We start from the raw sequence: 14385 nt of genomic DNA on the forward strand, positions 1-14385 counted from the left end.
GTCTGCCGAATCGGACAGCCCAACATGATCACCCACATCCGAAGAGAGAAGGTCCATGAGTTCCTGCACGACATGCAATTGTACTGTCGTCGCGCACTGATGACCCGGACGACAACGCTCAGCGCACTTGTCGCAGAGACCGCGAGCGCGCCGATAGGCTTTGAGCGCCGTGAACTTGTCGACCGATGGCTTGCCGGAGTTGGCCGCGTGCTTGTCGTCTGCTGAAACGAGGGATGGAGCAGGCGGCTTGTCCACGCGAGGCGGTGCCGGAAGTGGTAGAGGCCCTCTGGGAGGCGGCGGCCTCCACTGAAACCCAGCATCAGGACGATGAGCATCCCGTCGAGACGCCGGACCGGCCACTTCCTTCTGCAACAAAGCGAGGGAACAAGCAGTATCGAGAGTAGACGGTCTCTGAACTTGTACAATAGAACGAATGTCATCTCGCAAGCCATCCAGGAATCGAATGGTGTAATACATGGGATCAGTGGTATGTTCATAAGCAATGAGCTGGTCGACAAGTTCAGAGAATCGATCGACATAATCAGTGACTATTGTGGTTTGGCGGATGTGGTAAAGCTGACGGATCAAGGATTCCTATTGATCCCGACCAAAACGCTCAAGCAACATAGACGAAAATTCAGACCACGAACACTGTTTAAGACATTTGGCCACAGATTGGGACCAACGCGCGGCTGCACCATCGAGTTGATTCAGAGCAAGGCGAACCCAAAAACTGGAATCAACAGAGTACATCTCAAAATAATCCTGACATCTAGAGATCCAGAGGCGGGGGTTGTCGCCATCGAATCGGTGGAAGTGTAATTTGGGGAGTTTGCCGAGAAGCGGATTGTCTCGCGAGAAACCAGAGGACACCTGGGAGGGATGGGGGTGAGGGCTGGGGGATGAGTGAGAGGACGCACCCTTGACCGGGATGTGGGACTGGATCAGCACGGATCCGAATTCTTCATCCCGGGGTTGTGGAACAACGCGGTGTCCATTGGGGCCGTCGGCGCCGGTAGGAGCAGGTAGGCGCTCCATCGCCGACTGCGGGGTGGGGAAGATCAGAGGCTCCTGGACGGCGCGCTCGCGGAAGAAGCGATCCCAGAAGTGGGTGACCTTCCTGAGCTCGACCTTGACGACATCGACGGTGGCTTCGATGCGCGGGCGCCAATCATCGAACACCTGCGCCGCCTCCTCCAGGCGATCCAACCGAGCGCTCTGGGTGTGCTCGAGGTTGAGGAATCGCTGATCCCACTTGTCGTCGTGCTCGGAGAGGCCCTTGCGGAGCTCCTCGGAGAACCGCTGTTGCATCTCGTCGAGGACGAGCTTGACGGCGGGATCCATGGCACCGGCGCGCTTTTGGAGTCGGGTAAAGTGATCGTGAGGGGGAAGGGGATCCAGGATAGTGAATCTGATACCAGGATGTTAGCTACCGAGGAGAGAGGAGCGGATCAGAGGAAGAGTTCGCGAGAGGAAGAGAGGGAATTCGGTCGGAGGACAGGTTACTCCATGAGAGAGTTGTTGTGTTTGTTCATACATGCCGGAGCTCTGCTCCTTTCCTCATAAGCAAGGAACCCGGCAACGCGATGCGCACGCAGGCGCCAGCTCACTCACACCACTACTCGGGCCGAATCCACTCACAGCCGGATACACGCATGTTTGGGAGCTTGGGCTGAGATGAGCGCCGAGGGCCAGTTGGATCAGAGTCAGTCTCAGGAACGGTAGTAACAGTTGACTAGGACAAAACCAGCTTCCAAACCAACCAGGGGTGTAAATCACCCGGTTTTGTTAATTGAGGGATCTTAGGTGTCTGGTTTTAGAGTTGGAGGGTGAAATCCGAACTTCGTGAAGAGTTGAAGGGCCAAAAATAGACTTCTTCCTAGAGAAGAATACTAACATCTAACACATCAAATAAGTAAATTAAGAAAGTATATTTCATAATGGATCTAATTATTCACATTTGACATTCAAAATGTTATTATTTTTTTCTATAAATTTGGTCAAACTTAGAACAGTTTGACTTAAGACAAATCAAAATATCTTACATTTCAGGACAGAGGGAGTACTCCGTAGCACTTGTCGCTGTCTCTTCTGGTTGTAGGGCCTTACGATAGCAATTTTTGAGGTTCCTGGTAGCTGTTTCAAGATTTTAGCTCCTACTAATCTCTATCTTTCATACATGCAGTTTCTATTTTGCATGGAGTCAACACGCGTTTTTGGAAATGGCATGACTGGATTGGTCTCGAGGAGCAGTCTCAAATATCATGAGTTTCCTATATCTGGTAAAAAGTGATCGCAACAAACGGGTTGGTGGTGGTGGTGGTTCCGTGGTAGTGTCACTGTTGCCTATCCCACCTTCTGGCAGTGATTTGATCCTGTATTTGATCAAAGATGTGTTTGGTTGCCAAAATATTTTCTTTGAAATAATCCTTGTCCAAATAAGCTCGATTTGAAGAAGTGACATCCTAGAAAAACTCACCCAGGAAAGGCAAGAAGCACACGGTTAATTTCATTTCCCATGTTCGGTGCATCCTATTCCTAGGTGTTTAGTTGGTGAAAGAGTTTAGGTTTGGGTACTGTAATACATTTCGTTGTTATTGTAATTAATATCTAATCAGAAATTAATTAGGTTTAAAAAATTCATCTCGTTCTAGTTAAACTATGTAATTAATTATTTTTTAACTGTATTTAATGTTTCATATATGTGTTTGAAAATTTGATGTGATGGATATTGTGCAAATTTTTTTAAACTAATAATACGAAGCAGTCAGTAGAGCCTTTGGTTGTCGGACGGAGATCGCGCCCACTTTTGTTTTGTCTGTCTGCCACGCGGGCCCGCCCGTCCTCGCCTTTGCCCCTTCCAGATCCGGCCGGGCCCTCTTTCCCATTTCTGATTCGTTGCCCTCGCCTCCTGCCCTGCCTCCAGCCTCAGCCTCGCCGTTTATACACGCCTCGCCCCAACACCTTCCTCTCCGCGGCCGCTTCCTCCTTCCTCCGCTCTCTGCCCTCCCTCTCTCCGCCGATTCAGAGCTCGGCGAATTCGGACAGTGCGCGGCGCGGCGTCGTCGGTCCCTCCCCCGTTCCCCCGTGACGAATCCCGCGCGGGCTCCTGCGGCGCCTCGGACCCCGGTGCGTGCGTGCGTGCTCTGCTCTTGCTCTCACCCTCAGGCGTGCGTGCGTGCGTGATTCCGTTGCGGTTTGCTCGCCGGTCATCTGGGAACCCGCCGGCGCTTTTCCGCTAGATTTACTACTTGTGGGCTAGGGACGAACCGGCGGCGGGTTGCGTTGTTCGTTCGTTGCAGCGTGCGATTTCTCCTGCCTCTGGTTGGTGGAGTTGGTGGTTCCTTTGTCCATTTGCGGGCGGGCGATCCCGACCCGGTAGCTTCCCGACTCCCGCGGCTGTGTTGCCCTTCCGTGTAATTTGTAGCGCGCGCCCCGTTCTGGAATATGCGTGTTCAAGCACGGCAAGGACGTCTGGTCTGTTTCGGCCGGCGTCTTGCCCATATTGTAGTGAATGGGTTCCAGTGCCCCGCAATTGCCTCGGTAGCTTGAGCGCGGCTGTTTCAAGTACCACCAGCGTCACAGCCAGTTCCTGAAGCTTGATTCCCTTCTCAATTGGCGTTTGGTTTCGACCATTCTTCAGGTTGGGCGAAATGGAAGGTGTGGTCGTGAGGAGGGTGATCCCTTCGGACAACAGCTGCCTCTTCAATGCCGTGGGGTAAACTCTGTCATGCTACTATATACCATTCATGGTCAAGCAAATGAAGCAGCTTCTGATAATCTGCAACACCTGGCTCTATTTTCATACAGTTACGTGATGGAACATAACCGGAATAAGGCTTCTGAGCTCAGACAGGTAACTAATTTTACCAAGTAGCTATTCACTGCTTTGGTGCCTGCACATTCCTTGTCCCCCTATGTTTCTGTGCTCTTTAGGCTGCGAATTTGTTAAAATGATGTTGCATGTTGAGAGACCTTAAGGATTGGAATATCTCTAAAGAGATAGCTTTGGATAGGAGCGCTTGGAGACTAGCTATCAATGTGCCTGAACCTTGAACTTATTTCTTTCGGGTTTCATCTCTAGCCTACCCCAACTTGCTTGGGAAAAAAGGCTATGTTGTTGTTGTTGTTGTTGTTGTGATGTTGCATGTGTTCTCAAAAAGGGAAAAAAAGAACTTTTAATGCTCCATGGGTATTATGCTTGGATCAGAGCTTGCATAGTTGCTTTGTGTTGTGCTGATTAGGAAACTTCTCATACCTGAAAAGGGGCAATGCAAATATATTGCCCGTAATCCATTCCTGCTATGATTTTGACTGTCTACGACAAAGAGGTGTAACGGTCATGCACACATGCATTAATTGGGATATCTTGCTACACATTCCTTTTTTGAGAATAATCTTGCTACATAATGGTATGAAGATATTAGATATAGCTTAGCATAGCTGATGGACATTAATTGAATCCATATAGATAAGTTTATTTAGTTTAGTCTCATGTCACCTGCTGATTATCTAATGTGATGAGATTAGTTGGATCCAATAGCATGTTAGTTGGTTGAAAAATAGTTCATTATTTGGCCAACTCTAGTGATTCTATTCTATGGTCTTAAAAAAAGTTTATGCAAGATGTAACGTTTCACCCACTGTCACTGTGTTACTGACTTCAATTCTTCAAACGAGAATAACTGCAATAGGTAACCTTAATAGAGCTATGATAAATTGGCCGTTGATTTGTACCCTCTGTGGAGTTCCTCTTACTTTTAGCTAGAAATTGCTGTACACATAGCGCAAATGTACACATGTTTTTCCCAATTTCGCTTACTCTGAACCTTCATATTGTTGATGCTCATGCCTTTTCTTCCCTCTTTTGCTTGCAGGTTATAGCAGCAGCAGTGGCTAGTGATCCTGTAAAGTACAATGAAGTGTTTCTTGGCAAACCGAATGAAGCATATTGCGCTTGGATTCTGGATCCTGAAAAGTGGGGAGGTGAGTTGCAGTCTTACAACACACTAGGCTTATAAAGCAATGTTAAACTTGAAAATACTCACAGCTTGAAGTGTTTCCACGCTATACTATATGTGGACTCGATTTCCGATGTCTATGTTATTAGCGAGGCTTTCTTTTGCAAAGAAAGGTTGTGATAACAAAAAAAAAGGCGTACCCAGTGCCGTAGGCTTCCCGCACTGTGCGGGGTCTGGGGAAGGGTTGTGATAACAAAAGAAAAAAAAAACAATCGCACCTGATACCATGAAAAAGGCTGTAACTCAAGTGCCCATGATTCCTGAATGTATAATCGTTCATTAGAAACCTGCTGCTAACTTAGTTGCAGAGGCTCTGTAATGGCACACAGCAACCATGTTCATCATGATATATAACTCTGGGTTGTCTGTAGAACTGTATCTTCTCAGAAGCTGTATGACAAGCAAAAATAATGTCAAACAGCCATTTGTCTACTGCGTTTACCAATAACTGCTCCTTTACCTCTCTTTGCTTGTAAAGGAGCCATTGAGCTCTCTATTCTATCGGAATATTACGGGCGTGAAATTGCTGCATATGACATTCAGACCACCCGCTGTGATCTATATGGTCAGGTTAGTGATCTTTCCCCCCCCATTTGCTTGCTCCAAATTGTTAAGGAAGTTCTTAGCTTTGCGCCCCTTGGTACAGGAGAAGAATTATAGTGAAAGGGTCATGCTAATTTATGATGGGTTGCATTATGATGCTCTGGCTGTAAGTTTTCTTGGTGGAATCCTGCTATTTGACAAGGCACAAGAGATATTTGCTAACTGTATCTACCTTTTATGGGGAAAAAATCCAGATGTCTCCAGCTGAAGGAGCACCAGAAGAATTTGACCAGACAATATTCCCAGTCAACCATAACCGTTCAATTGGTCCAGCAGAAGGTCTTGCTCTCAACTTAGTGAGGGAGGCACAGAGGTATTCAACCATCAGCATTTGAGCTCTCTGTTAATTACCTATTATCAATGATAATAATATTGTCCATTTTCTAGAAAATTTTTAGTTATATGTTCGAATCCACTCGTTATTGACTCTTTTTTTTTGGCATGCAACACGTAGAAAGAGGAGCTATACTGACACTGCAAACTTCACTCTGCGCTGCGGGGTGTGCCAGATTGGCGTCATTGGTCAAAAGGTGAGACACTTAAACACAAAGCTTCAACCATGTGTACGAAAATTATTACTAACTCCAATCTGTTTGTGTACAACGCAGGAGGCCGTCGAACATGCGCAAGCCACTGGCCATGTCAACTTCCAAGAATACAAATGACAGTAGAAGATAAGACTGGTTGTGTTGTAAACTTATCATTTGTTTATCAATTTGATATTCTTCTTCTGTTGGATATGGTTGGCACTTTGTATCACAATGTATTTGTTACAGGGAAAACATAATAATTTTGTATTTATTCCGGATAATGTAGATATTGCCAACCAATAATGGTTCAAATGCCCCTTCTCGTTCGGATGGCATGCATGTTTATCTGCCAATGCATTCTTTACTTCTTTTTTTTTTGCCTCACATGAGTATCGACTATGTATCAATATGTCGGTGATTCAGGTGGGTCTTTTGAAATTTGTTCTCACCCTTTTTTTTCTGAAAAGTCACATATCACTCTTTCTTTCTCTATAAAAAAATCATTTTCACTTGAAAATTGAAATAAAGGGTGTTTCGCGGTCATGGGGTTAGTCTTGTTGGCCCATGGGCTGAATCCAGATTAGGGTACGTGACCAAATTGGTGAAATCATCTGTTCAGTTTCCCGTTGGGCTCGACCAGTACTTGGTGGCTGCAATAGCATGTCCGTATGGCTGCAATAACTATTCTACCACTAGATTCTTTTTAGCACACTGTTTAGTTAAATCTTCACGCATTAGCCCTAAAGAAAAGTTTCAGCAATTCAGGCAAGAATCTGTGAGTTTTTATGGGGAAAAAAAGGAGAATCTGTGAGTTGGCCAGCAGTCAACCTTTCAATAATATTCTAGAATGCACGGGTGCAGCATACACATGTCAACTAAGCCTTTGTCCAGAATCACACACCTTCCTTTTGTTTTTCCTTTTTTGTACAATCTACCATTCTTTTGAGAGCAAATTAAAGACGGCCGGTCAAAGAGCACAAATCTAATGCGAGACGAAATCATCGAGCAGGTCACATGATTATCATCAGATGCCACAACAAGATCTCCCGGTGATCAGATGATAGAATAAGATCGACATCAGTAAGACGTCAATAAAGAATACCAACAAGCATGGGCGATCCGTGTTTTCCCCTGTGCTACCGTGCATCTTGGCGAGAAGGTGCGTGGAGGATTTCTATTTTTATTTTTGTGTGTGTGTGTGTGTGTGTGAGAGAGAGAGAGAGAGAGAGAGAGAGAGAGAGAGAGAGAGAGAGAGAGAGAGAGAGAGAGAGAGAGAGAGAGAGAGAGAGAGAGATGGCCTTCTTTTCAATACTCCTATATCCTTTTGACCCATGCACAGACACAAGACCATGCCATATTGGCATATTGCCATGGCCCTCAGGCCAATTGATCCACAGATCTCCTTCCGGCCACACTTTATTTAGTCGCTGTCACTTTACTAATTCTCTCGACCCAGCTCGCAGTTTCATCGTGATGAGTGACACATGCACCAATCCGCCCCTTTCTTATCCCACGTTCTTCAAATACTATCCCTTTAACGTCGTGTCACACGTTGCAATCCATTCCAACAGTGAGTACGTCGTCGGCACGCACGCTTTCAAATAAAAGTAGTGTGATGCTTGCTCGTCGTCGTGGCGTCGGCCGGGCTGCCTGAAAGTAACTGACGACACATTTATACGCGGGCATCAGTGTGTCCACCTTGAGTATATATACTGCAAATTAAATTAAAGTAATACAATGATTAAGCCACTCGGTATAATTAAACTCCGGATAATATAAAGATATGATGCATGTGCATCAGCATTGCTGACGGCATAAACCACCGCATTTTACACGTACGCTTTGTTGGAAGGTACTGTAAAATTATATTTAGCAAGCAGGACGGTATAAATTAAAGAGCATTTTTTTTTGTTTTTTTAGTCTGAGGAACATTTCTCTGCACCTGGTTTTTGACTTTTTTTTTGTTTACCTTCTAGTTGTCATATATATGAACTAACTAGAAGCAAATTGATTGTGTGTTTGGCTCATGCTGCTGTTTTATCCAGAAGAAACTATTCCCAGGGAGACATTGATTCCCTCCTAATCATCATCATTATTTCCCCCTCCTGTGCCTCTTGTTAATTGGGTTCTAGTAGATGACAACAACTCCTGCTACCCAAATAAAGCAAATTAGCCAACAAATTTGTTTTTTTTGTGAGAAAAGAGCGCCTTTATTGATTATCAATCGTGGCAGCATTACAAAGAAAACATTGTTGTCAATCTTTATCAAGGATGATGGAGCAAATTAGCATATGTATGTGGTGTTTGAATCCAAGTGCTAATGTCCTAAAGTGCTAGAGTTTAGCACCAGCCCATCCAAACAGGAGTGCTAATTAATTGGATGGACTGAATTTTAGCCAAGACTCAAAAACTTTAGAGGGGGTACGAGTGCTAATATATATGTGCTAAAATTTAGCACTTAACTTTAGCTGATCCAAATACGCTTCTGTCATCCTTATCAGATATGCATGCACATGCACTCACTTGTAGTAGTGCAATTAACAACTTGGCCCTTGTGATTATCCGCTCTGAATTCCGCAGATCGAGATAGGGGTCGCCACCCAAGCTGAGGCAGTAGCTTTAGGTTGTGTGCTGTCACTCCTAAATGTGCAAATGCAAGGTGCATATATAGGTAAGGATGTGATGGTGATGTGCATCCAATGAATTCCAAGAATTTTTCTTCTGTAATTAAGCGTGCATAAATAATAGATCTACACAGTACTCCCTAATAAGCTATACCCGCTCCCACCTTGTAAAAATTTGGCGAGCTGTACGGCTGGTCTCTGACCCACCCACCCTTGCATAATGCATAGGACTAGCTAGCTACCTAGGCATCCCTAGGGTTAATTGACATTATGTGAAGTACTGGGTTGGTTTGGTCCAAAGGATGGGGTAACTAGCTTAGATGGGCCCTCTCTGCTATTAACTTGAGGAACAACCTAACCTAGCCTAGTTCAGAACTGTGCTAGCTCAAGGATATAATTATATTGGCACACATACATGTCTTGTTATCCAAGAATGATGTTAATTTCCCAAATGTATATTTATGTGCAATATATATGGGCCTTTTCTACTCTTGTGCATACTATATGTAGCAGCTTGCAAATTCTTGCAATAATCATGAATAATCCAGCACAGAGAGCCCTATATAGTACATAGCTATTTTCTGACCAGATCTGAATAAACTCTAAGGGGCCGTTTAGTTACCAAAAATTTTCACCTCTCCTTTAAACACATGTATGAAACACTAAATGTAATTAAATATCAAAACTAATTACACAGTTTGGATGTACACGACGAGATGAATTTTTTAAGCCTAATTAGTGTATGATTAGTCATAAGTGCTACAGTAACCCCACATGTGCTAATGCTGCGGTCAAGGGCCTCAAAAGATTCGTCTCGCGGTTTCCAAGTGAGTTCTGAAATTAATTTTTTAATTAGTGTCCGAAAAACCCTCCCGACATCTGGTCAAATACACGAGACATTCAAAAAATTTTCCCATTGGAACTAAACGGCCCCTAAGGGTGTGAAGCTTCAGTACACTGTTGAGCACTGAGCAGGGATGAGTTGCAACTTGTTAATGCACTGGCTCGATCTACTCATCTACACATCCCGCATACCCTAGCTGCCTGCAGTCTATATATATTATCCCTAACAGTGTTTATACTGTGCAGCAAGGGCCTACATCCATACTTAGCAGTAAGTAGAAAATATATTTTATGTTTTATATATAAACATATTCATGCAAGGCAGATTAACCCAATCTCCTTTCGCATTAATTTGGTGGTAAATTAGAACACATGAGAGTTTTTTTTATTAATCCTGGCATTCCTATATAATTATATATCTACTGATGCACATGCGCACCAACGACAAAATGCCAACACTAGAGATTTAGCTAGCTATTTCAGTTTAGTCTAACTTGCTGATTGACGGTGGCAAATGAAGCTAGAATCATCATGGAGAGACCTTTATTTGCTCTAACTGCAGGAAGGAGTTGAATATATAGTTAATAAGGCCATCTTAATTTGGAAGCACCATTGGATGCCTTTCTTGACCGCTTTTGACACCACATACTACCCTAGCTCTCAATGAACTTGTCTTGTCGTGCTCATGCTTTTGCAACCACATGCATCGCTCTGCCTTCACCTCATCACCCATCATCAGTAGTCTCGCTCAAGATCAGCTAGCTTAGCTAGGTTGGCCCCCGGCACAGCGCTGCGTGCGGGGGCCCACTGGTCACGCTAGGTGGGCCCACCGATTCATTGCGTGGGCCAGGACGCGGTGTGGGTGCATGCAGGACGACGGTACGTACGATCATCCATCGGTCCATCTCCTCGTCGAGGCTCTATTCAAATTCAACTGTCGCCGGGGGCGGATCCACATGGGGGCTACCTCCCTGATACCCATGGGTACCCATAAGCCTGTATTTATTATTTGGATGAAACAATGAAGAGGAAGAGAAGAGGAAGAAGAAGAAAAGAGGAAAAAGAAAAAGAAAATGGACATGATATCCCTCTATATTTTTAGGCTAGATTCGTCACTGACTGTCGCCATTTGCTACGTGCTGCTTGCTTGTGTACAATGTGTCGACGGCGATCGGTCCTTCATCAATCAATCAATTCATAAGTTCAACGGGCCAGATGCAATTATGTATATGCATGTAATTAATTAAGTGTTGAAATTAGATATAAATAATAACAGCATTAATTAATCTTTGGTAAAAAAGATCATTTTGCAGATCAGCAACAGCTTTCTGATCCGGCGTGGTGTGCAGACCGGCAACAACATTTTGCAGATTCTCTGTCCATGCAAAAGCACCACAGGGATGGTCAGTGCCTTAATTTTTGCTGCAGGACTGGCGTGCTCACTCTGATATGTGGGTGATGCACAGCACAGTACAAATGCTACAGACAAGATGAGGATATAATATGAATATTAATTGCATCTAATCTGTTTTGTGATTATTAGTACCTGCTAGGAACTATTTAATAAAAAGCATATATAGACAGAAAATATTCAATAAAGGATACGTGCGCGCCGCGCGCCCACACACATATATAGATGAGGATTCTTTCAAAAAAATGGGAGCAGGCATTTTGTTCGCTTGGCTTGTTAGCTAACCAGCCAATAATATTTTTCTCACAACAAATCAGCACCAGCCACCAGTCACCAGCCAGCCAGCAGTACTTTTTTCTCGTAACAAATCAGTAATAGCCACAGCCAAGCGAATAGAAACTCAACTCTACAACGACTTATATTTCGGATTGGATGGATTATTACACGCTCCAATATATGTTCACATCATAAATCTTATCACCATGTCAGTTATTTGGCAAGCGTTATATTGTTCAAGTACTGCACAAGTGCCACTGGACTGTTTGGTGGTCTCTGTGAACAGTGGCCCTTCTGGGCTCCTAGCTGCTGCAATTCATCTCCGATCCCTGCAGGATTCAGCCGGTGCGTGACAATTGTACAGCCCCGGCCAGTACGGGCACCCAGTCACACCTAGCACAATTACACTGTTCATTGACACAACAACGGGAACGGAGGGGAGACCACACACAGTACATGTTCAGTAATGTGAGTTAACGCAGAGGGGCCGTACGATTGGATCCATCGGACGATCGAGCCGGCCATCGTATGCATTTGCATCACCGTCGATCGATCGATCGTCCGTCCTTGCCGAAGAAATTTCCAGTGACTAGCGGCCGATAGCTGGTACAGGTAGGTGACGCCGGGCCTCCTCCATCGATGATCGATCTAACGGTATATCGATCTCAAGCAAAAGATCGATCCAGCCAGAAACCCTAGGCTCAAAGCCGAGCGTTCCTCTCTCTCTCTCTATATATGCATTTAGTCTGATGATTTGAGGCTTTCGTCATCTTCTCTGTAGCAATATAATCTTCTTCTGAAGCATGCTAGCTCTTTTCGTCATCTTCGTGGAGCAATAATCTTCATCTGAAGCAAAGTTTGCTTGCAAAGTGTAACATAAAGTGCCTTGCACTGCGTGAGCATCGATCGGCGCCGCGGGTTGTATTCAAACTTTTCCTCTATTTAATATAATGATACGCAACTCTCATGCGTATTCGAGAAAAAAAATCTTAAATAAAAGAAATTAATAATAACATCGATATATTTGTCGTTACACTGGTGGTGTAGGACGATCTAATCCCATGCTACTCAATCATGTACAACTACTTGAGTGGTTAAGAAAACTTTACTAACTGCTGTACAAGTGTAGCTAGAATAATGGATCGGAACTCAAGAAACCAAGGATAGATCGGTACATATGAAAGGGAAAAGATAGATCTATCTATAACTTCAGTGTGTGACAAATTACATTAATAATATGTGTTACCTGTTGCGTGAAAAAAAAGGCCAACGTCCGAACGGGACAAACACTGTACACAAGCTCTTTTGTGTGCCTTCACTGTCGGATGAAATTCTGTACACGCACAGATTCTTAGCCAGCTAACATTTTTAGCATTGTAAAGTCCACTCTCTGCAGGTAGGGTCCTTCAAGTGTCATCTCCCATCAAGTACAACTTAGGATTTCGTTCGGGATTGTGCATCAGTTTTGTGTCTGAAAATTCATGTCAGCATGGCCTTGCCTCTCGCGCCCCCTTCCTGCCCCCGTGTGCGCGGGCGAACAAATTTTGACGAAGGCTCTCGCATGGCGGCAGGGCCGGGGCCACCGGGCCAGTAGAGTTCGCTGCCTCGTCGGCGGTAGCGCGGCCTCCTTCGACTACTCCGGCGACGCTTGGGATATTTGCAGAACCCCCCCTCGGTCTGGATGGCCACTAATATCTATGATTCAAATCAGATGTCTTTTTGTAAAGTTAGGTAAATATTTGCAAAGACAAAGAACCCCTGATCTATGGGTGTTTTGTAAACTACTAGAATATTAATTTGCAAAGAACTCCTAATTTGGATCGTGATTATTAATATTTTAAAACATTCCAGGTTCAATATTTTGAAAATCTCTTGCCCCTTGATTCTGGCATCTCGACACCCGCCAGTCCACCAACGTCTGCCACCGCCGCCGTCCTCCTCAGGTTCTATTCCGGCTACAAGAGTAGAGACCCATCCTTCAATACCCGCGCGCAAATATCTCCATTCCGAGCGAGAAGCCGGGCGCAGTCGCGGCATCGATCTCATCTCGGAACACGGCGGTGGCATGAGAGGTGAAGTAGAGCTTGAGTTTCCCATGAAATTTCTCGTCCCAACTCATTGCTTCAGCGCCTCATCACCGCTCATTCAAAATGGTCATCGCTGCCGGTTGGGGGTGGGGAGGTGGCGTTGGATTTAAATCGATGGTGATGGACAAAGCCATCACAACCGTCGGTTTCCAGAACTGGCAGTGTTGTTGTAACACCTGCCTCGCGGACAGTCCGCTCGGGGTCGGCGGACGGTCCGCCAGGCAACGCCCAGATATTTATCTGGATGGACGTGGGACCCACCTGTCATTCATCTCTTCCTCCTCGCTTCGTCCAGAGCCGAGCGGAGCTCGAGCGCTCGCGCCGTCGTCGCCCCCTTCCGTCGATCTCCCTCCTCCGGCCACCAAACCTCGATTCCTCGCGCGGGAACCTTCCTCTGCACCTCCTCCACCTTCCCCAACCCCTAGACCGGCTTCTTACGGCCAGAATCATCCCCCGCCACCGCCGGTCACCATGGGAGGCGCTTGAAGCCTTGCTCCACCGTCGATCCGCTTCTCCGGTCGTCCTCCGCTCGAACCGACCGCGGGAATGGATTCGTGGTGAGTTCCTCGTGCTCCCCGGTCTTTTTCTCCTTCCATGGTGTGTCGCTGGCGCCGGTGAACGGCCGCCGTCGTTGCCGCCGCACTTGCTGCCGCCTGTGGCGCGGGTCAAAAGCTAGGCATCGCGGACGGTCCGTCTGGGAGGTGCGGACAGTCCGCCGGTCAGATTAGATTTCATCTAGAGACGATGTTGTCTCTGGTGGTTTAGCAGAAATGAACTGCGGACGGTCCGCTATAGGGGAGCGGACGGTGCGCCGTTGAAATTTGAAATTTGTCCAGAGACGATGTCTCTGGTGGGGTTCGCAGGATGGAGTTGCGGACGGTCCGCCGTTGAATCTAGGATTTTGTCCAGAGACGTTGCCGTCTCCGGTGGATTGGATAAGTGAACCGCGGACGGTCCGCCGAGGGGGACCGGACAGTCCGCTGGTAGGAT

The 14385-nt window shown here is 45.8% G+C and overlaps 1 protein-coding gene across 3 annotated transcripts; it reads left to right on the forward strand.

The window, feature by feature from the left end:
• The first annotated feature begins 2913 nt into the window (after positions 1-2913).
• Positions 2914-6493, forward strand: LOC120654734 (OVARIAN TUMOR DOMAIN-containing deubiquitinating enzyme 2-like). 3 transcript variants are annotated; one of them, XM_039932356.1, is made up of 10 exons: positions 2916-3056; positions 3112-3129; positions 3644-3718; positions 3811-3856; positions 4878-4986; positions 5500-5591; positions 5668-5730; positions 5819-5937; positions 6079-6154; positions 6233-6493. In XM_039932356.1, exons 3-10 carry the CDS (start codon positions 3654-3656, stop codon positions 6287-6289), a joined length of 627 nt encoding a protein of 208 aa, XP_039788290.1. In that variant the 5' UTR covers positions 2916-3056; positions 3112-3129; positions 3644-3653; the 3' UTR covers positions 6290-6493. The 3 variants fall into 3 exon arrangements, with proteins under 3 accessions (XP_039788289.1, XP_039788288.1, XP_039788290.1); XM_039932355.1 differs by having other exon boundaries at positions 2914-3137; XM_039932354.1 differs by having other exon boundaries at positions 2914-3129.
• Positions 6494-14385: the final 7892 nt, after the last annotated feature.

The sequence above is a fragment of the Panicum virgatum genome, chromosome 1N, assembly GCF_016808335.1.
Source record: "Panicum virgatum strain AP13 chromosome 1N, P.virgatum_v5, whole genome shotgun sequence".
Taxonomy (NCBI): Eukaryota; Viridiplantae; Streptophyta; class Magnoliopsida; order Poales; family Poaceae; genus Panicum; species Panicum virgatum.